General features: G+C 36.5%; 1 protein-coding gene across 3 annotated transcripts; it reads left to right on the forward strand.

Annotated features, from left to right (window-relative positions):
• The first annotated feature begins 17,940 nt into the window (after window positions 1-17,940).
• Window positions 17,941-21,826, forward strand: LOC113330180 (glycine-rich RNA-binding protein 1-like). 3 transcript variants are annotated; one of them, XM_026577042.1, is made up of 8 exons: window positions 17,941-17,998; window positions 18,354-18,664; window positions 18,770-19,485; window positions 19,680-19,749; window positions 19,846-19,894; window positions 19,992-20,130; window positions 20,957-21,359; window positions 21,521-21,826. In XM_026577042.1, exons 4-7 carry the CDS (start codon window positions 19,702-19,704, stop codon window positions 21,261-21,263), a joined length of 543 nt encoding a protein of 180 aa, XP_026432827.1. In that variant the 5' UTR covers window positions 17,941-17,998; window positions 18,354-18,664; window positions 18,770-19,485; window positions 19,680-19,701; the 3' UTR covers window positions 21,264-21,359; window positions 21,521-21,826. The 3 variants fall into 3 exon arrangements, with proteins under 3 accessions (XP_026432827.1, XP_026432820.1, XP_026432814.1); XM_026577035.1 differs by having other exon boundaries at window positions 17,950-17,998; window positions 20,957-21,386; XM_026577029.1 differs by lacking the exons at window positions 17,941-17,998; window positions 19,680-19,749; window positions 19,846-19,894; ... (1 more) ...; window positions 20,957-21,359; window positions 21,521-21,826 and having other exon boundaries at window positions 18,353-18,664; window positions 18,770-19,478.
• Window positions 21,827-22,143: the final 317 nt, after the last annotated feature.

Here is a 22,143-nt window from a genome sequence, read left to right on the forward strand (position 1 = left end):
AACAAAGGGGTTGAATCTAACAAAGCATTTACCTCATTAATCACATTATCATCATCAAAATCAATCCCAAAGTGAGCTAGGCATTTCTCTAATGGATCTTCTAACAAAGTGTTTGGTAATGACTCCTCGACTAATGTTCCTATCATGTTCACCTCTTCTATATTCGAGTCATCTAGTTCAGAGGGTAGCTTACTAATATTAAAAATGTTCAGCTCAATAGTCATATTACCAAAAGACAAATTCATAATACCATTTCGACAGTTAATGATCGCATTGGATGTAGCTAAAAACGGGCGACCTAAAATCACTGGTATTTGGTTCTCTGGGTCAGGGACAGGTTGGGTATCTAGGATAACAAAATCCACCGGATATATAAACTTGTCTACCTCTATGAGAACATCCTCGATCACACCACGAGGAATTTTAATGGACCTATCAGCTAACTGAAGTGTCATCTGGGTAGGTTTCATCTCACCAAGTCCTAGCTTAAGGTACACATGATATGGCAGTAAGTTCACACTGGCTCCTAAGTCAAGCAATGCTTTCTCAACACGGTACTTACCTATTGTACAAGCAATGGTAGGGGACCCTGGGTCTTTATACTTAGGAGTAGTGGTATTCTGAATAATAGAACTCACGTGACTAGCTATGAAGGCTTTCTTCTAGACACTGAGCTTACGCTTTCGCGTACACAAGTCCTTAAGGAACTTGGCATAAGAGGGAATCTGCCTAATTGCATCTAATAATGGAAGGTTGATATTAACCTGCTTAAAAACCTCCAATATATCTTTAAAGTTAGACTCCCTCTTAGTCGGAACTAGCAGCTGGGGGAACGGGGCTCTGGGAACAAAGCCGGGCTCATCAGGACCCTCATTGGTCTCTTTGGAGACTCTATCAGTCTCCTCATTTTCTGGCTCATAAGCATGTTCACTATCAGGCATGGCAACCTTATTGTCAACTTTCTTTCCACTCCTAAGGGTTGTAATAGAGTTCACATGATTGTACGATTTATCTTCTTTAGGATTGGGTTGAGTTTGACTAGGAAACTTACCTTTTTCCCTCAAAGACTCATTTATATGACTAACCTGGGTTTTCAACTCGGAAATAGCCTGAGAGTTAGCCTGACCTATTCTCTTATTTTCTTCTATACCTTGAGCAACAGATTGCTGAAACTGCATAGTGTTACGAGTTAACAAAGCAAGAGACTCTTCTAAACTCATAATCTTTTTATCCGAAGGGTTATGAAACTGTGCCGGGGCTGAAGGATTCTTAGGATAGCCAAAGCCTGGGGGAGCTTGAGAGTTACTAGACTGACCTTGATTCTGGCCCTTAGACCAAGAAAGGTTGGGATGGTTTCTCCAGCCAGGGTTATAGGTTTCTGAATAAGGGTCAAACTTCTGACGGTTATCGAATCTAGTGTTGTTATAAAGAGCATTGGCTTGCTCTTCAACAGTATGGTCTTCCCAAAAAGGCTCTATTTTACCACTAGAATGACCTAATTCCAACGCTTCTAACCTTTTGGCTATGGCTGCTATTTTAGCATCTGACTCATAGGATCCTTCTACCCTATTGACGTTTCCTCTACTTAGAAGAATTGTTTTCTGGGGTTCCCTATTATTTTCCCATTGTCGGGTCTTATTGGCGATTTCATTCAAAAATGTCATCGCCTCATCAACAGTTTTATTCTCAAACCCACCTGTGCATAAGGACTCAACCATGGTCGTTGTTGAATAGTCTAAACCCTCGTAGAGGATCTGAACTAACCTAACCTTCTCTAAACCATGATGAGGACATTGAGAAATTAAGTCATTGAACCTTTCTAAATACCTATATAAAGATTCTCCCTCTTGTTGAGCAAAAGTACAAATTTGTGTCCTAATAGACGATGTTTTGTGCCTTGGGAAAAACTTATGTATAAAGGCAGATGTAAGTTGTTCATAGGTTTCAATTGACTCAGAATCCAAACTATACAGCCAAGATTTGGCTTTATCTTTTAAGGAAAAGGGGAATAATTTAAGTTTCAGTGCATCATCACTAAGGTTTTTAATTTTCAGAGTACTACATATTTCCTCAAATTCCCTAACATGAAAATAGGGGTTCTCATTCTCTTTTCCTAAAAAGGTTGGGAGCATCTGTAAAGTCCCAGGTTTGAGTTCATAATTTGCCTCGGTTTCAACTAACTTGATACAAGACGGACGAGAAGTCCTAGTTGGGTTCAACAAATCTTTTAAAGTTGCCATTTCTGGCACTACCAAAGGACTAGGAGAAATTTCTTCACAAAGACGCAGATTCTCAAAACTGAAGCTTCCAAAAACAGGGCTCTCAAAAGAACAATCTTCGAGCTCCCTGCCTAAATCAGAAGAACTACTAGGTTTTTCGCTAATCAATCGACCTAGAGTATCTCTTTTCCAAGCCCTATTAACAAAATCGGGCATACACTAAAAAAAATCAAAAAGAAATAAAAATCCTAACAGGAAGGTTCTAGCAATCACACAGCAGGCTGACTCGACTTTACCACAGCAAACCTAGAGATTTCTAGCAAACAAAAAGCATGATGGCTCACTTAGATTGTTTCTAGACCAGCTTCTATCTCTCGAAGGGGAATTCGTTACAATTTAAGCAAACCCTTCTGGAATCAATCCGAGTCAAAGTAAGTTGAATCGAGGCGAGGTAAGCTATGTGGAGCTTTGATACCCAAGGCCTCACCGCAGTACAAGGCGGCGCAGTCACGCATTCAACTCACAGAAACCGTCATGAACTTCGAAGTATGCTAAAAGAATAACCAATATCCTTCGAAAAATTTTCCTAATAAGCTCGATACCCTATAGGTCTCTTTCTAATCAGATTTTAAGGCTTAGGTTCGCGTGAGGTTTTGTTTTCCTAAGGCGGGCAAGAAGGGAGCGGTGATGAAATCCGAACCCTTATCTTGTCTAGGCCAGGCCTTGCCCTTTACTAGGAAAATTAAAGACAGTCCAAATTCGTCCTCAAACAATTAGCACCTTAAGGCAGACAGTAACTCGCTTGCAGGGGAGTCGCGAGTGTTTCGATGGACTTACCTCCCGTTCCAGACGGGGGATGAACCGTTGTCGTCGACTCGGGCCACGACTCCTATGCCGTGTGCGAACCCGAGGGGCCGAGGTGATATTGTAATCACCGTCCTTCCCTGCACACAGTTTGTATTTAACTACCCTTCCGTAGGGTTTAAAAAAAAATTAATAATAAAGTCCAAGAGTCCAGTCCAAAGTCCAAATAAAGTAAAGTGCAAAAGAAAAAGAAAAATAACCTAAAAAAAAATATATAAAAAATCTCTCTCTTTTTTTTTCTCTCTTTTCTATATATAAAACAAAAAAAGAAAATTCCTCTTTCGCTCATTCCGCTTTAAGCTTTTCCTTCCCAGGTCCTTAGTACTCCACTTCGAACCTGCAAATCAAAGACAAAAAAAACCAGTAAAAAGGAAAAAAAAAATAAATAATAATAAACCTAAAAAAAAAAAAAAATTCTACCTAAGCACAGGTCCGCGTCGGCGGCGCCAAAAACTTGATGTATTTTCAAATGTTGTTGTAGTAATAGTGATAAAAACTGGGTTCTTTTCGAACTTGTGAAGGTAACTCTTTTTTTTAGATTTAAACAAATAAATAAATGAAGGAAATTAATAGTAATGTCAAGATTTAGAAGGATTGAGGCTCAGGATTCACTACCACTCCAAGTTGATTGGTTATAAATAATATTTCATAAATTATTATTAAGCTCTTTTTCTTATTACATCACTTTTTAATTTAAAAGGTGTCCAAATATTAAGTTGTAATCCTTAAGCATGATTTATCAAAGAATTATTCTAAGCATAAAACATCAAACTGATTCACAACTAATTAAGAAAACCATTTTATCCTTTTTTTTTTATTTATCCAAGTGAATTAAATAAAGTAAATAATTAAAGAAATTATAAATAAAAATATTACCAATCAAACATGAGTGAATAGATCCTCCATTGCCTCAATCACCAAGAATTTAGCCGCTCATCATGTTGGAAAACCTCTCAAAATATTTCATTGATGCTCAAAAGTGTTTTACAATGAGAGAAAGACAAGAAAATGATGTAAAACAGGATTCTGCGACCCACGAAAAGCGTCCAGAATCAACGACAGAGCTAAAGTGCTGTTGTCGCTGAAGAACTACGACCCAAAGATGACAGTCGATGTTACTGTTGATAAACGTCTGTCCTGGGGAGTCTGTTCTTCACGTTCTTCCTCCTCGCAGCAGCAGCAGCAGCAGCAGAACCAGACTCTCTGCAAGTTGGATTTTCTTGCTCTGTAGTGTTCTAAACCTCTCCAAATTCTTCCTAAACTTCACTCTCCCCCTCTGCTCGACACTAGGGACCTATTTATACACAACAGGTCACTCAAATCCTTGTAATAACTCCAAGAATATCCGGCCATAAAAGAATATTTTCCGATATTTTTTTTCTTTATTTCTCTGATTCGTTACGGATTGTTTCCTGGTTTATCTCTTTCACGCATCATCTATGAGTTGTAGGAGAAGTTTCCAGCCAATAGAGTTAACCCATGCACGTCTCTTCCATCCACAAATTCTAAAAATAGGATATCTTCCTTATTTGAGAATATCTTCCCTGTTTTGATTCCCACCGATTATCTAACCAAATTGGACCGAATCCAACACCCATACCAGCTCTGTCTAGGCCCTAGGAACAAACCCATTTAATTTGGGCCATTGAATCTCACTGTAACACCTTCGAATCATCAACCCTAGTCACGGCAGTTCAAGACAATTTTTTCCCGCCAAAACTGTTCTTGATGTTTTCATCACCTGGTGATTATCCAGCCAAATCCGATCGAATTCGATGCCATAAATGTGTTTCTTAAGCTATATCACATCTTCCTACCAAGTTTGAGCCATTGAATCGCACCATAACACCTTCATTTTGTCGATTGAAAATCTGCCAGTTGATGAACCTATTTTTCCCGCCAAAAAAAATTAATTTGAATTTGAGAAGAAGGTGTTCTGGTGGTGCCCTTAGTAATTAGGTTGCCCCTTATCCAAAAGCGAGAGTCCAAATAACACTTGTCCTCCGGGTACCAAAATCAACTTTTCGAGCCAAATTTTCCAAAAATGTTTATTTCCTAAAAATACATAAAAACACAATATTAGTACAAAAATAGAGTTCCAACAATACTGACATTGAGGACAAATTAGACACAAAAATGTGTCTATCAGCCCTTCAATCCCATGAGCAAATCCTAGTCGTCCAAGGTTACCAGACAATGCATGGTAACCTTTGACCAGAAACCCTAGTTTGGCCACGCCAAACCGCGCCAAGGCATGCCAACCTAGCCGCGCCACCATGCTGCCTTCCCTATGCGGACACCAAAAATGAAAGCGTGCAATTATCAACGACTACCTTTCCTCTTAAGACGCAAAATCTCGACCGTCGAAGGTCACCAAACCAGCAAGTCTCCCAAGCTCGACTTGCCAGGCAACAACAATATGCTACATGTTTTCCACGAAAACATTCGAGACATCAACACATATCACAAACTGGGGGATCCTCTTTGGGTATTGGTTTGGCGGTTTACAGCGTGCAGCGTACACTACGCCCGTCATAAGGAAGTGTCATAAGGATGAGGCGGTTAGTAAATACAGGGAGTAATGGTGAAACGCTCTTTTTATGGAACATCAATTCCATGCATTAACGGTTACCACCTCCTCCCATGTACTCACCCATTTTTCCATTCCTTAATGAGACCAGAGTACGTTTCACTTCGACTTGTATAAATAGGTCTTACCTATTTCCACCGAACAACAAGATCAGTCAGGAGCATACAACACTCAGAAAACATTTTCTAGCTTTCCATTTTGTTAGCTTCCCACTTTCTGATACAAGTCGTAGAAAACAACTACTCTTCCAGAAATCAACTATTCTGGTCTCATCACTTTCCTTGCTGCCCTCCCCAAAACTAACCCATTCTCCTTCACTTTGTGACCAAATCAAGTCTGGAACGGCCATTTCTTGGTTTAGACTGGACTTATACATATTGATATCTCGAATCTATAATACTCCCTTGCAGTACATTGTTTAGGGTTTAAATTCGTTTCTCACCCACACACACGAAATTACCGAAATCAGCAGAAACCATTTTCACCCACAAACAACAATATATTATCTTGGAAATTGGTTTCAACACCTTTGGTGCATTTTTATGCCTCCCTAATCTTACAGATCTGCACATTTTTCACAAAAGTTATCAACTAATAACTTCCTTTAAGAATTTTTTGAATCCAAATACGACAACTATACAATACCGAATGAGCCAGCAGATACATGTTAGTCAGTGGATACACGTTATACATGCATTACAATCTAACAACGAGCCAACAAAACTAAATTGGTTCAGTCATATCATTTTCCTGACCAACTAAATTTGTTTATGTAGCATGTGTAATTAGAAGTTATACATGCATCTTACTAGTGTAACTCCTAGTTACACATGCATCTGACTAGTGTAATTAAGCGTTACACATGCATATAACATGTGTAATTATGAGTTAGATATGCATATCAACATTATTTCTGAAAGTAGTGGTTCCTACAAGATTACTTACTTACTTCCAAAATTATGTAGTCCATAAGCTTCCAACCCTTGTAAGGAGGTTGTACAATACATTTAGATCATTTGAAGTGTAAAAAAAACATACTCAATAAAGAAAAATCTCTCAAGAAAGTAAGTTAAACTTATCGTAAAAATACCATGTCAGAACCATAAAAGTACCTCCTACATTGCTTCTCTACTTAACCAATATCAGGGTTACCACCAACACCAAGACCCCTTATTTAACTCATTACCAGTTTACAATATGTTGTTTGGAAACACATGTGACTAAAGCTTTTAAAACACTATGGATCCCAACACAACATGTTCAAATGATTACGAACAAGCTTTTCATGTCATACCATTTACCATAACCTGTGTTCAATTAGTCACAAATAATTTGCACCTGAATCATTCACTAGAAAACACCACATATTAACTCGCAACTCAAATATATATCATGAATTTAATAAATTGATCTCTTGTTGTGTTTCAAACAACTGCAACAAATTCTGACTGAATCTAAAGTAATCTATCGTGAATTAGAAATGAGCTCATATTAAGTGTCATCCAATCTGCATGATATCCCATTCCGTAAGAGCTTGCAAAACATAAAACATAGACTTTATATCCTACCGAATTATCAAATGTATTTATAAGTTACACATCTAAGTATCATGTGTAACTATATTTGTTCATCCATTTAACTTGTGTATCTATAAGTTACACAACTAATTAGCATGTGTAACTAACTACACATCCATCTAGCTTGTGTGCCTGCTAGACATGCAACAATTATCCAGCAATTCATATGTATAAAACAAATAGGTAAGATAATGATTAGACTGTCATATGTAAAAAAAATAGATCCAACTTGTAGACCGTATAAATAATGTACTCGCGAAATATGTAAAACACGAATTAAATGAACTGACATGTATTTTACATTCATTCTCATATCCATGGATTTTGCAATTATATGAACTGTTGTGACGCATACTTGTTTTGTTTTGTGATTCTGAACATTTGAAATTTATCTACGGCAGTGCTTAAAAATAAAAAAGTGCTAAGGTACATTGTAGGAAACATGATGTCAAAGACAAATGATTACTTGATTAATACCTTCTAGCATTCATATTTGCACCACAAATGAAATCAATCAGAGACCCAAATTGTGTCACTATGTGTGGGTTGGGGGAGAACTAATACTACTGCTCATATTTGTATCAGAGGCCACTACATTATTAAAGAAAAAGACCAAGAAAAAAAAGCATAACCAAATTGATCATTATGCAGCTATTATAATACTAAAGTTGTGTAGGAATCCCATGAAATATTGTCGCAAGAAGTTTAAACGACCTATCATACGATAATTTAGTTTTGAAAGCTACGTATAAGCCGGGACCTAGTCCAGATTGAACACACATTGTATTAAGCCGCTACAGATACTAGCCTACTCCAAACTAACTTCGGTATAGACTGTAGTTGAACCCCAATGAATCTCACACTGATCCAAGGTACAGTTACGCTCCTACGCCTCTGATCCCAGCTGGATGCTACGTACTTGATTACCTTAGATGATCTCACCCACCACTAAGAGTTGCTACGACCCAAAGTCGAAGACTTTAATAAACAAATTTGTATCACACAGAAAAGTCTACGATAATAGATAAATCCGTCTCCCACGAATATACCTACGAGGTTTTGTTCCATCTTTTGATAAATCAAGGTGAATATGAACCAATCAATAACGCGGACTTATATTCCCGAAGAACAGCCTAGTATTATTGATCACCTCACAATAATCTTAATCAACGCAGCGAAAAAAGATATTTTGGAATCACAAATGATGAGACGAAGATGTTTGTGACTTCTTTTCTATCTTGCCTATCGGAGATATAAATCTCAAGCCAATTATTACAATTGTACTCGTAACGATAGAAACATCAAGATCAGATCAAACAACTACGATAAAAGTAGTATCGGTCTGGCTTCACAATCCCAATAAAGTCTTTAAGTCGTTAACATGGTTTAGAGAAGAAAACCCAAGGTTAAAGGAGAATCGACTCTAGCTTACACAACTAGTATCACAGTAAGGTGTGGGGATTAGGTTTCCCAGTTTCTAGAGTTCTCACTTATATAGTCTTTCAAATCAGGGTTTCCAATCAATGTTAGCTTGGTAACAAAGCATTCAATATTCACCGTTAGATAAAAAACCTGATTAGATTCAAGCTAATATTTCTCAACCGTTGGATCGAAAACTTAGCTTGTTACACACAAATAAAATGTCCAATTTTGGTTTTATGAACCATACCCAAACATTAACATTTGTTGGTTCAACAATAGTCAACCAAATGGTTAGCCATATGATCACTCTCATATCAACCATATTCTTCTTCACCATAACTAGTTCAAATGACTCAAATGAACTAGTTAGAGAGTTGTTCAATTGCAAGGAAATCCTTTGTAACTACAAAAGACACAATCGAACTAGTTAGAGAGTTGTTCAATTGCAAGTAAATCCTTTGTTCAATTGCAAGGAAATCCTTTGTAACCGGTTTGATTCACTCGAATCGGTTCATGAACTTTATAGCCACGGTTTGCAAAAGCATTCCTTAGTTTATTTAAACATGAGTTCAGGAACAACCGGTTTTAGATATAACCACTCAAGTTCGCAGACTTAAGCTCATGGAAGGAGTACACAAACTCCAACAGAAATTCTCGGGTCGAGAACTTCCGCCAGTTCGCGGACTTGGCTCACGCCACTTTCATTTCTCTCGATCAACAAAGTTCGCAAACTTTAGTTCAAGGGATAAAGACTTATACATATACGTGTTTCCACAACAATGCTTATATCCTACCAATGGTTATGTAATCTAAACTCTCATTTCAATCATTTGAAACATTCTCAGAGAGCGTTATATAGCCGTTATTCATAGACCATTTTTCGTCAGAGCAATTTCCAAAGTGATTGAAACATTACATGACTTTCGTCACTAGGCAAATATGAATTTGGCTAAAGCGAAAGCTTACCAACACACATTTCTATAAATAGATAGGCGAGATAACCTCGGCTCAAAATAACAAATGCGTATAATGAAAGTCTATACCAAAACGACTTTTGTCCCAAGAGTAGGAGATAGAGTAAATAGACTTTTGAGTGATAGATAAGTTAAAGTCTCCACATACCTTTTAGTCGATGAAGATCCACCAGTTCCTTGAGTAGTCCTTCGTCTTGTATGATGATTGCCATGGAGTTCTTGAGCTCAACTACACTTTCTATCCTAGTTTGAGACTTTTAGCTATATAAGCTAGAAATCAAGACTTCTAGTTTTGATCACTAACATTGACAAACATGCTTGAGATAGCAACACATGCGAGTTCGACCGAGCAATGCTCTAACAGAACATATCTCATTAAGATATGCAAACGGGTACGCAAACCTTAATGACCCGGACTAGAGTTGGCTTCGCCAGTATGCGAACAGGTACGCATACCTAATGTTATACCAAACTCTAGCAGAAAATTTCGGACCCATACCTTATGCAAGTACGCGTATAGGTACGTGTAATAGGTACTCGAATTTTCATAAACCAATGGGTAGGCATACGGGTATGCATACTATGGATCCCAGACATGGATTACACACATGCAATCACGCACACTATGTAAACCAATAAATGTTTTATTCACCTTTTCAATTACTGAAACATTCTCATAGGATCACAATAGTTGTTTACCACGAACTAAAGTATCAAAGCAATTTTCAGATAATCGAAATTATGATCAATCATGAAACATTCCGAGTCACATAACTTGGCATTTTTCATACGATCATCTTTTGACTTTCGTCAAGTATGCAAGATGAACTTGGTTGAATCTAAAAGCTTACCAACACATATTTCGAGAAATATGTAAGCGAGTTAAGACTCAGCTCGAAATATCAATTGTGCATAAAAGAAATCTATATAGCTAAGCGACTGTGTCTCAAGAAGGAAATAGAGTAAGATGGACTTTTCACGTGAAAGATGAGTTCAAGTCTCTACATACCTTTTGTCGAAGAAGTTCCACAAGTTCCTCTTGATAGTTCCTCGTCTTCAATCGATGAACTCCGTGAAGTCTAGGATCAACCACACTTTCTATCCTATCCGAGACTTAGCTATATATAGACTAAAAATCAAGACTTATAGTTTTGACAACTAAACTTGACAAACAAGCTTGAGATAGCAACACTTGCGAGTTCGAACGATCAGTGCTCTAACAATCTTCCTCTTTGTCAATTTTAGTGACAAAACTATCAATACATATGGATTACAAAAAAGATAAATTTGTAGCTTCTCATACACATTCTTGATCTCCTTGGTTCTTCAACAAAACTCAAAATCTTCGTCACTTCCAAGTACGCTATGATTCTAAAGGTGTTCATTTCAGCATCACAATTGTTAAAGTTATGTAGCCATAACAATATATAAAAACAAGAAGTTTTTGTATTGTTATACAGTGTCATAGTATTATCACACAGCATCAAAGTTCAATTGCACCAACAACTTCGACAACAATACTATGGTGATATGTATCACTCCCTCATCTCATTTGAAAATAACTCCCCTTTACATAATGATCCGTAAACCATATGTATTTGTAGTATGATTACAAAATAATTCTCCCCCTTTTTGTCAATAAAAATTGGCAAAAGTACGAAAATCGGCGGGATCCTAATGAAATTTCCATAGAGATACTTCATGATCAAAAGAGAACATGCCAACTTATTTAGATGCTATCGAATAGTCAAAACTAAATGCATTTATCAAGGAGTTTATAAAGATTCAAGATAACCCCTGTAATATTCCACAGTCACACACTCCCCACAAAGATATGGCAATTAAGCGCAAGTTCAAAAAGAACTCTCCCCCATGAAATGTCATTCCCGAACAAACAACAAGAGAGACCTTACTTTTACATGAAAATAAGGATTTCTTTTGGACAAAATCAAATCATAAGGATATGAATTTGTATCCAAAAGTCATCAATTAAACTAATCACAAGAGAACCCATGATTAATTTAATTGGAAGCGCTCACATAAAATACATTACGGAGCCGCACATTATATACACAAGAAGTGGATGATCAAAGTTCATTCATCCTCCATCAATATTTGCATATGATATATAATAGGCTTAACTTTCGTCTTTGTCAAAAGTTCAATTAATCTTTTATCAAAATAGATTTACATATGAAAGACACAACTTTCGACAGGGTATGGGACACTAACAGTTCACGGACGCAAACACACACATCCCATAACAGTTTGCAATATATAAAATCAGAAAGATTAATATTGCAAAAATCATCTTCCAAATAAAGTTTATAATTTAAATAAATAAATATAAAAACATTGCAAGATGAAAATTGTTTGAAATAACAATGTGTAATCACAAAAAATAAGCTATTCCAAACCCTACTAATACTTCTTAATTATAAAACATAAAATTCTCGTAAGAAGTTTCCTAGACTTTGAGACCTCTGAAAAATTCTTTTATTGTCCCCGAACTCCTTGTCGTCAACAGTCATTGGAACATAAGGCTCATGAAGAAAGGAGTTTATTCCAACAAACCGTCTAGGTTGATGATGTCGAACTAGGGCCTTCTGAATTTCAAGAGTTCTCAAAACAATAGCCTTTATTTTCCGCATCTCCTTTATAGTCTCCATCAACTCCTCAAAAACATCAGAAAACTTCTGAGAGTTAGAAGGAACAACTCTTGGTTTCCTCACATTCCTTCTTTTTCTTTTTAGAGATGAATATAAAGGAGATTTATCTTTTTCCTTCGATATTGATGGCTTAACAATCATATTAACATCTTTTCCATTAGAAGACATAATGCTTGGGGTCTCCATAAAAGCGATTGTGGGAGGAAGTCACAAAGAGTTTTTGATAAAACAAACTCAACAAGCAATCTTATGATGATAAAAAGAGTTTTTGATGAAGGGAAAAGGAATGTAGGGTAGTGAACCTTTTTAAAGAAAGGAATTCACGAACGCACAACTCACAACCCTAAGAAACGTTGAATTGTCGTTTTTAACCCTTTTTATTTAAACAAAAGGAATAAACCTTTTTCAATATCAATCAGATATGAAAAAGCAAGACAATTACTAATAAAAGCAAACAAAAATGATATATTTAAAAAAAAAAAATTGAAGCCCGTGGTATGCATAACTCTTGTCTCATTTCAGTCAGGCGCATGAGACAAAATGCATAGCCAACACAATTAAGTTGTATTGGGGTGAACAATTTGTTCACCAGAACCTTCTTGTGTGGAATTCTCATTCCCCTTGTTTACAAGATGCTTAGAACCAATCGATTTGGAGAGGAGTTAGGTTTACATACCTCTGTAGATTTCTGCACAAGTTTGAGCTTGTTTGCTAATCGATTTGCTCTCCGTTAAAGTTTGTTGACATGTCTTATCTTATGTTTGTATTTGAAACAATTTGAGAGTTCGTGACCATTAATCATACAATAAGAACATGTCAATATGGAGGATGATTCAGATACCAAATTTGAGCATGCTGCTAGACATAAAGTTGTACCTGAAACATGTGAAATAGAATTTTTAGTAGAAAAAGCAAAATCTATTTTTTCCTCCAATTTGGTTGTGGAAGTCTCTTATTGAAGACTTTCAAGATTGATGTACGTATTGCTACAATTATCAAACTCGAGAGTTTCGCAAAGAAGTGCTACACTTGATTTTTCATCATCGTTAGAATCGTAATGATCAAATGTTTCATCCAGTGTTGCAGCAAGACCTTTGTTTCCAGTGTATTTTCTACGATTTGGACACTCATTAGCATAATGACCAAAACCTTTACACCTGAAGCACTATGGCATGTCCTCATCGTCATCATCCCCGACAACATCCCTATGTTTAGGAGGAGTGCGATGATGAGGTTTTACCGATGACTTGGATTTATCTCTGATGAACCGTTTACTTCTTTTTAAAAGAATATCACGGAACTGCCCGGTGATCAGAGAGATTGATTTTTCAAGATCTTCATCCGAAGAATCCTCCTCAGAGCAATCACCTTCAGAGATGCCAAGACTTTTACTTTTATCAAGTATTTTAGTGTGCTTTTGTGCTTTGAAAGCAATATCCTTTCCAGATTTGGATGTTTGCTCATGGTCAAATATCTTTAACTTCCCAACAAGAGTATTTCTGGAGAGAGTTGCGAGGTTGTTTCCTTCAACGATGGCATGCTTCTTAGAGTCATATCTGGCAGGCAACGATCTGAGATTTTCATCACAATATCCCTTTCAGGAGTAATCTTACCCAATGCAAACGATGCATTAATAATTTCAGACACTTTGTGATTAAACTCATCAAACGAATCCTCGTATACCATACAAAGTTTTTCCCAGTCAGAACATAGGTTTTGAATCCTAGCTTCATTTTTCAGAGGTATTTCCTTCGGATACGGTTTCTAATATATCCAGGCCTCTTTAGACTTAGTGCACGTAGTCACATGGTGCTGAAGATCTGGGGTAATGGCATGTATGATAGCATTCAACCCGTCAGAATTTTGCTTTGCAGCAAGGATTTCTTCTGGACTATATCTACCAATATCCTTGGGTACCGATACATCGTCTTCTGTATCAACCGGAGGATCATAGCCATTCACAACACGTACCAATATTTGAAAATCACGAGCTTGAAGAAAAGCACGCATAAAAATTTTCCACCATGAGCAGTTTGAGCCATCGAAGACTGGTGGTGTGTTTATGGAGATAGAATTTCTGTCCATATTCAGATCGTTACAAACACAGACTTATGAGGTCATAAACGTGTTTGCCTGCTCTGATACCAATTGAAAAAGCGGGGCTCATACAACCAGCTCAAACTTTTCGTTTAGAAATCTGTATGGACAAACTCCAGTACAATTTACAAGTGAATCGACTAGACAGTCAGACTTCAAACTTGAAAGAAAGTGTATCCAAGAGTTTGTATATTTGTTTTAAAAACTAATCATCAAATCAAACAGACAAAGTCCGTGAGCCTGATTTTTAGGTAAAACAACTTGAACGATACCAAAGACCAATGTTCAAGGGCTAATCAATTTACTCGACAACCAAAGGTTGGATTGATTAGTCTTACACACAACCTGTGATATTTCAATTATATAAGAATATAATGCAGAAATACAAATAACACAGACACCAAGAATTTTATTAACGAGAAAACCGCAAACGCAGAAAAACCCCGGGACCTAGTCCAGATTGAACACCACACTGTATTAATCCTCTACAGACACTAGCCTACTACAAGATAACTTCGGACAGGAATGTAGTTGAGCCCTAACCAATATCACACTGATCAAGGTACAGTCGTGTTCCCTTACTCCTCTTGAACCATGCCGGATTCTGCGCACTTGATTCCCCTTAGTTGATCTCACCCACAACCAAGAGTTGCTTCAACCCATAGAAAAAGACTTTATGAACTAATCTGTATCACACAAAAAAGTCTGAATTAGATAAATCTGTCTCCCACAGATATACCTACGATTTTTGTTCCGTCTTTTGATAAATTAAGGTGAACAAGAACCAATTGATACACCAGACTTATATTCCGAAGAACAGCTTAGTAATATCAATCACCTCACAATAATATTAATTGTATGGTAGCGAAACAAGATATTGTGGAATCACAGACGATGAGACGAAGTTGTTTGTGACTTCTTTTTATCTTGCCTATCGGAGATTAAAAACCTCGAGTAAATCTTAGAGAATATAGTACTCAACACGATAGATACAAGAAGATCAGAACACGCAACTACAGAGAAAATAGTTGGGTATGGCTTCACAATCCCAATGAAGTCTTTAAGTCGTTAACCTACAGGGTTTTGAGAAAAACCTAAGGTTAAAGGAGAATCGACTCTAGTCGCAACTAGTAGCACACATGAGGTGTGGGGATTAGGTTTCCTAGTTGCTAGAGTTCTCCCTTATATAATTTTCAAATCAGGGTTTGCAATCTAAGTTACTTTGGTAACAAAGCTTTCAATATTCACCGTTAGATAAAAACCTGATTAAACTCAATAGTTTTTTGTTGTGTTCATTGTACATAATTAACTCTGTTTTCACATGTGATTTAATTTGGTTTCATTTTACAGAATGAACTCCGGAGTTCATCATACATAATGAACTGCTACAAAAAATAAGCAAACTGATTTTTTTAGGTTTTATTAGGTGTTCATTTGAAAAAATGAACTCCGGGGTTTATGATAAAGAATGAACTGCTACAAAAAACAAGTAAACAAAATTTTTTAGGTTCTTTTTATTAGGTGTTCACTTGAAGGAATGAACTCCGGAGTTCATCAGACAGAATGAACTACTACAAAAAATAAGTAGGAATTAACACAGAAGGGTACTTTGGTCCATTTAATATTTTTAAATAATTATGGACCAATGGAAAAGGTGAATTCTGAAAGGACTAAACAGAATTGGGACCACCTAAAAAAGGACCAAACGATATTTTCCACTTTTTTTTTATTAATAGCGCGTTTGAGTATCAGAAGCAGAAGTCAGAAGCAAAACTATTTTACTTCACAAAAAGTTAATTTTTCAACTTTTAGAAGAACACAATTGGGGATACTTTTTTTAATTAGGGGATATGAATTACTAACCCCATCTAGTAGTGTCCGCTAAGGAGTGTTTTTTGGGCGGAAATACTAAAATACCCTTCCATCTAAATTAAAATTTAAAACTGAAAATCAAAGTCAAACCATAACAAGTTCTTAAAGATAGGTTAAATTGAATTGTTGTTGAGCAAGAAAAAGAAGAAGAAGAAGAAGAAATGGCTTCATTGAGAAGGTACATGATACCCAATCATATTTAAAGTGTTGTTGTTTTTTTAAAACTTCGTTTGGGTTAGAATCATAAACTAATCCACTCCCGTCTTGTGTTCATGATGAATACCTTACTGTTTTTTTTTTTGTGCCGACATGGTTTTTAGGGATGCATACCATGCCGGTACTAGTGCTATTTCAGATAGATTTTTTGTATGTTTTTGTCCTCAAACCGGCACGGTACACTTGGGAATCGACTATGCCGGCACACTACTATCGGCATGCTTGATAATGAACTTTCCGTGCCGGAAGTGTACTTACAATTTCAAAATTGGGGGATACTGTGTATTGGCATGGTGAAAGTATGAATACTATGCCGATTTGGTCACTGCCAACATGGTATTCATACTTTTACCATGCCATCATTGAGTTTTTCAGGCGCAACAATGACGAATTCAATAAAAAAAAAATCAAATTTCAATACATTAATGCCTATATATGAATAATTAGAGCACTTATATGTTCAACTTGTTTACTTTCCTGGGTTGGTTCTTCACCTAAACCTTCATGATCATAAGTATCTTGATTTGACGGTGTTAGCATCAACAAATTCAATGATAATGATTTATTCTAATGATTATCAAACTAATATATTAACTTATCTAATTATATTTAACCAATAAACATAATTAGTAAGGGGTAGATTAGAAATTATATAAATTATTTGGATGGGAATGACCTTGATCTACTATTTAAATCCCGTTTTTATCTTTTTCCTATATTCCTCGATTAATAAAAATATCCCCAGTTACGTGTTCTTTTAGAAGTCGCTTTGAATTATAATAAAACCAAACTGACTTCTGGTTAGAAGTCCAAAATTCTCATGTGCTATACTCATATGCTATCCAAACATCTATAAGGTCGTGTTTGGCATCTTTGATATCCTAATCTAAGTTGGGTTATCTCTTAAATAATCGTATTTTGTGTTTGTGTGGGTATTTATTCTATTTCAAGATAAGAATAGTGTATCCTACCTAAATTTTAGGAGGCTAAAAAGGTGGGGTTCTAGAATTCCATGTAAAACCTGTAATACCTTAATCCTTTCCTAAGTTAGACAATTATTTTTATAACTACTCTTTTTACTTAAATTTTCCTTATGCTCAAAACCATAAATTTATATGGTTTAGTTTTTTATTTCTTTTTTAATTAATTAATTTAGCTTGTATACAAATCTGTTGACAAACAAACAACATACTACATTAACTCAATGTGGAAAACAAACACCATTTACAATAACCATTGCCACGATAATCTTGAATAAACCAAAGAATACGCGAACCCGGACAACGTTTTTCATATTCAAGCAGCCAAACAGACCCTAAATAAATGGATCCTGACAAAATCTAACGGCGAACATGGAAACCGAAATAAAATGGATCCTAGACAAAATCTAACGGTGAATATGTAAACCCTAATTAATATGTTTTCTCCTTTTTGCGAAGTGAAAGGGTTAAATTCATATGTTTTCTCCCCTTTGGCGAAGAAAGCTGCCGTTGTTAAGGTTAGGGTTTCTTTTTTTCTCCTCTACTTCTATTTTGTTCGATTTGTTTCTTTAATTAATTGCTCATATCGTTCGTTGTGTTGTTCACATAATTGTTTTGCATGATTTTTATCTGTTTATAATTTATCGTATGTTCAAGATCACGATCTTTAACTTTTATTGTTTTTCATGAAGCCATGCTTAGTAGATTTAGTGAGTATTTTATTTGATTTTGTTTTGAATAATTGGGTCATTCGGTTAGAGATACAGTATTATAATATGTTCTTCACATGATTTTTGTCAGGAATAAATAAGTATTATTAAGATCTTGTTGTATTAGGAACTGAAACTTCGTTTTTGGTTTCTTTGGTTTCAGAAATGGACTCCGTTATACTTTGGAGGGGTACCGTATTTCAGGATCATGAATTTGTTCTTGAAAGAGTGCAGAGTCTTGAAGTTGGGAATTTTCCAATAAGGATTATGATCTCTAATAATCTCTTAGTATTTGTGGCTCGCAGTTCAAGGATAGATATTTTTCCACGTATTTTTTCCCCAGATTTTCAGTTCAATGGCCCTGTTATGGAGCTCTCTGTTCTACCGAGAGACTTCAGGCTTACTTCTGATTTCAGAACCTTTTTGTTGGTTGAGTTGCCAGGTCACACTTACCAACTCTTCCTCACTAAACAGGTACTACTCGATTTTGTTTCTTTTAACTTCCATATTGGTTGTTTTGAGTATGTACCACGGATAAATCTCTTTGTATATATACTAAGATATTCCTATATCTTCTAGGATGGTGAAATGAAGATTGTACCTTTACAAAGTGCTATGCAGAGTCCTAACCAACAATGTGAGCCTGAGCTTCTCCCTTCTTCATGTATCCACTCCGATGATACATCCTTATTTGCCGACTGGCTGAGAAGAACGAATTTTGAGAAGCATTACAACCCGCAAGCTGTACGGGTGTCTACTCAACATGAGAACTTCGAAGTCTCGTTTATGAACGTGATTTTATGCCGATACCACTGGCTGGAAGAGTGTTCCGATTGGTGAGGCGTGATGATGGCACCATGGAAGGAGGAAATTGTGATCTTTGCATTTCCAGCTTTTTATCTGCTGTAGAGAAATTTCAATCAGATGAAGGTAGAGGGGTAACCACCTACTTCGGTTGTGGTAAGGCCGTTTGTGAATATAAGGTTGATCGTGATGTTATGGCTAGAATAATCATCGACATCAGGTACACGGACTATATGGTTTTGACTTCTTCTGATGATGACGATGAGTATCAACTCCCTCCACCTAGCCGTGATCCAGATGACCCGAATTACCTAACCGATAGTTTAGGTACTCCTCATGGTTACTCCTCAGATTCCGATGAGAGTGTCAACAAAGTCATGAATGAGGACGAGTATGACATGCCTGAGGAGGATGAGGACATGTTGGAGGAGGAGGAGGGTAAGGATGAGGACGAGGATGAGGAAGTTTCGAGATTCTTATAATAAATGAAGGTGCGTTCCTTTTTCTTTCATGTATACAGTTCACATATCTTTTAATGCTTTGTAGTTAACAGAGTATGGCAGCAGAAACTTAGAATATGCCCTTTCAATATGAAAATAAATGTGTAGTCGTGATTTGGAATAAACAATGGAATAATTGTATAGTGAGTGACTGTTAATACTTAAATGTGAAATATATGTTGCAGGAGAGAAGAAGCGGATTATTCAATGTTACAGATACTTCTGGAATATGAACAAGAACTAAATGAAGCAAAGGTACCGAATGCTCTCATTTTAAGCATTTTGTTAAAAATTAATTCAGAAACAATGAATGCCTACATTGCCTTATTCCATTACTATGAATGTCTGCAGGGTGGATCTGGTGACAAAAAGGCTAAAGTAGAGACTCCTCAGAAGTCAGGTAAATATCTTTTATCTTTTTGCTTACTTTGTTGGGTTGTTACGTTGCTGCCATTTTCTATTTTGTCCTAATTTCTGGAACTGTCAACTTGTTTCAGGTGCTGATGGCAAGAAAGGTGGTGCTGTTCATCAAGGTACCCCTTTTGATGGTGGAAATCGTCATAGAAGAATCAGCGATAGGTGGGCAGGTTCGAGGAAGCACGGCAACTCGGCAACAGCCCATGACCAGCTTGAAGAGTGAGTCCATTCTCGAATTCATAATTATTTTTCTTATACATATGAAACTGTTGTTTTAAATCTGTAAGATTGTCTTGTTTGCTGTGTTGCAACGATACGGTATCGGTATCGGATACAAGATACCAATACGCTACTATGATACACCAACTTGAAAAACTAAAATACAGCGATACGGCATACTCAATATTGATCAGTAGTCTAACATAAATATATTATATATGTGTTTGCATGATTGACCTCACTGGAGAGAGAAAAGGTCTGGATAAGAAGGAAGAAAGTCTAGAGCAAGATCAGTAAACAGATTTGGAGCTAATATTTTGCCACTATAGATAAAACTTCTCATAGAATCTAGTAAAATATCTAAATTTTCTAATATTAAGGTATTGAGATTTATCATTTATCTTGACAGCTGTTGATATCTAATATTTAGTCGAAGTTTTCTGAGTTGTATCTTGAAGTATCCGGAGTATTAGTACGCGTATCCAAGTAAATACATATCGATACGGCAGAATATTTTTTTTAGGCGTATCGTTGCAGCACAGCTTGTTTGTGATCTGATACAGTTTACTAGTTTTTGAAATGAAGGAATGTAGAAATCTGTAAGAGTTTTGGGTTGTTTAAAAGAGTCTGAGTACTGATAGTGAATTTATATGCTTACTCAGTTTATACTTTATCCTCTTTTCTAGATGCTAGATTCTAGTAGTAGGACTCAAAACGATTAGTAACGTAATTTATACTTTATACTCGTTTTGGATTTTTTTTTATTTTTTTTTAAAACTATGAATGCATGCGTAGAAACTTACATGAGGAGAGTTTGATGGATCAGAAAACATGAGGACCTTGTTGCGGAAACGAAGGAAATTATTTCTGATGAGATGGAGCAGAGTGATGCAGCAGCATCTGAAGCAATTAATGACTGGGAGGAGTCCAAAACTAATGAGGAGAAGGAAGCCGAGACCAAGAAAGCCGAGGAGGAGGCCAAGAAACCAGCTGAGGGTGAAAGGAGAAACTATAGATCTGGAGGTGGTCGACGCGACAGTGGTGAAGGTGGTCGACGTGACAGTGGTGAAGGTGGTCGAGGTGCAACTGGAGGTGGTCGAGGTGCCACTGGAGGTGGTAGACGTGACGGGTGAAGGTGATCGTGGTGCCACCACCCCTTACCCCAAGGGAGGAAAGACCCCTGCAAGTGGAGGCAACAACAAGTCAAACAAATCTCCAGAATATACTGGGTCAGTTTCATGCAATTCTTGTAGCAAGTAAGCTACTGGCTTTGAATTTAAATTTTTACTTAAATCTTTCTAATGTCCATATATTGGCTGTCTGCTAATTTGGTCATTTGTTTCTGCTTGTGTTCTCATACTGATTTGGTTATATTGTTTTGTCTATGCAGGACATTTGGTACTGACTCTGCTCTCCAGGCACACTCAAAGGCTAAACACTCAAAGTAGACACAAATGCTAAAGTTTTGTAGTTGTGATTTGAGAGGTGGAAAGTACAGGGGAGGGAAAAGTCTAGTCCTTGGGAGTTTTTACTCTGTTGGAGATTTGGATTCGGAAAGAAATATAGTAGTAGCATTATTATTATTAGACCTAAGTTTTAGTATGTGTATTGCATTGACTTCTTAATTTCTGGATGTAATGAGTTGGATTCCTCTCAAATATTTGTGGTTTGGTGGTTTATTATCAAATTTAGTTAATCTCTTCAAATCTTTTTAATATTTCTAATGCCATACTTACCTTATTCCTTATTCCATTACTATGAATGTCTGCAGGGTGGATCTGGGTTCAGGGTGTTATCTCTTTTAGTTTTCAAGTCTTCGAACAGTATTGTGGAAGCTTTTGTGCTTAGTTTTGTTGTTAGGTGTTTAAGATCATGGCATGTTATATGTAGTTTCTGGTAATATGAGATAATCATTTTGTTGTTTTGACGTCACACCATGGTTAAAAATGTGATTCTTATGGTATGTTCAACTGTTTTTGGTAGTGACTAGAATTATAAGTTTATGTTCGGGTG

The sequence above is a fragment of the Papaver somniferum genome, chromosome 1 (genome assembly GCF_003573695.1).
Source record: "Papaver somniferum cultivar HN1 chromosome 1, ASM357369v1, whole genome shotgun sequence".
In the NCBI taxonomy this organism is placed as follows: domain Eukaryota; kingdom Viridiplantae; phylum Streptophyta; class Magnoliopsida; order Ranunculales; family Papaveraceae; genus Papaver; species Papaver somniferum.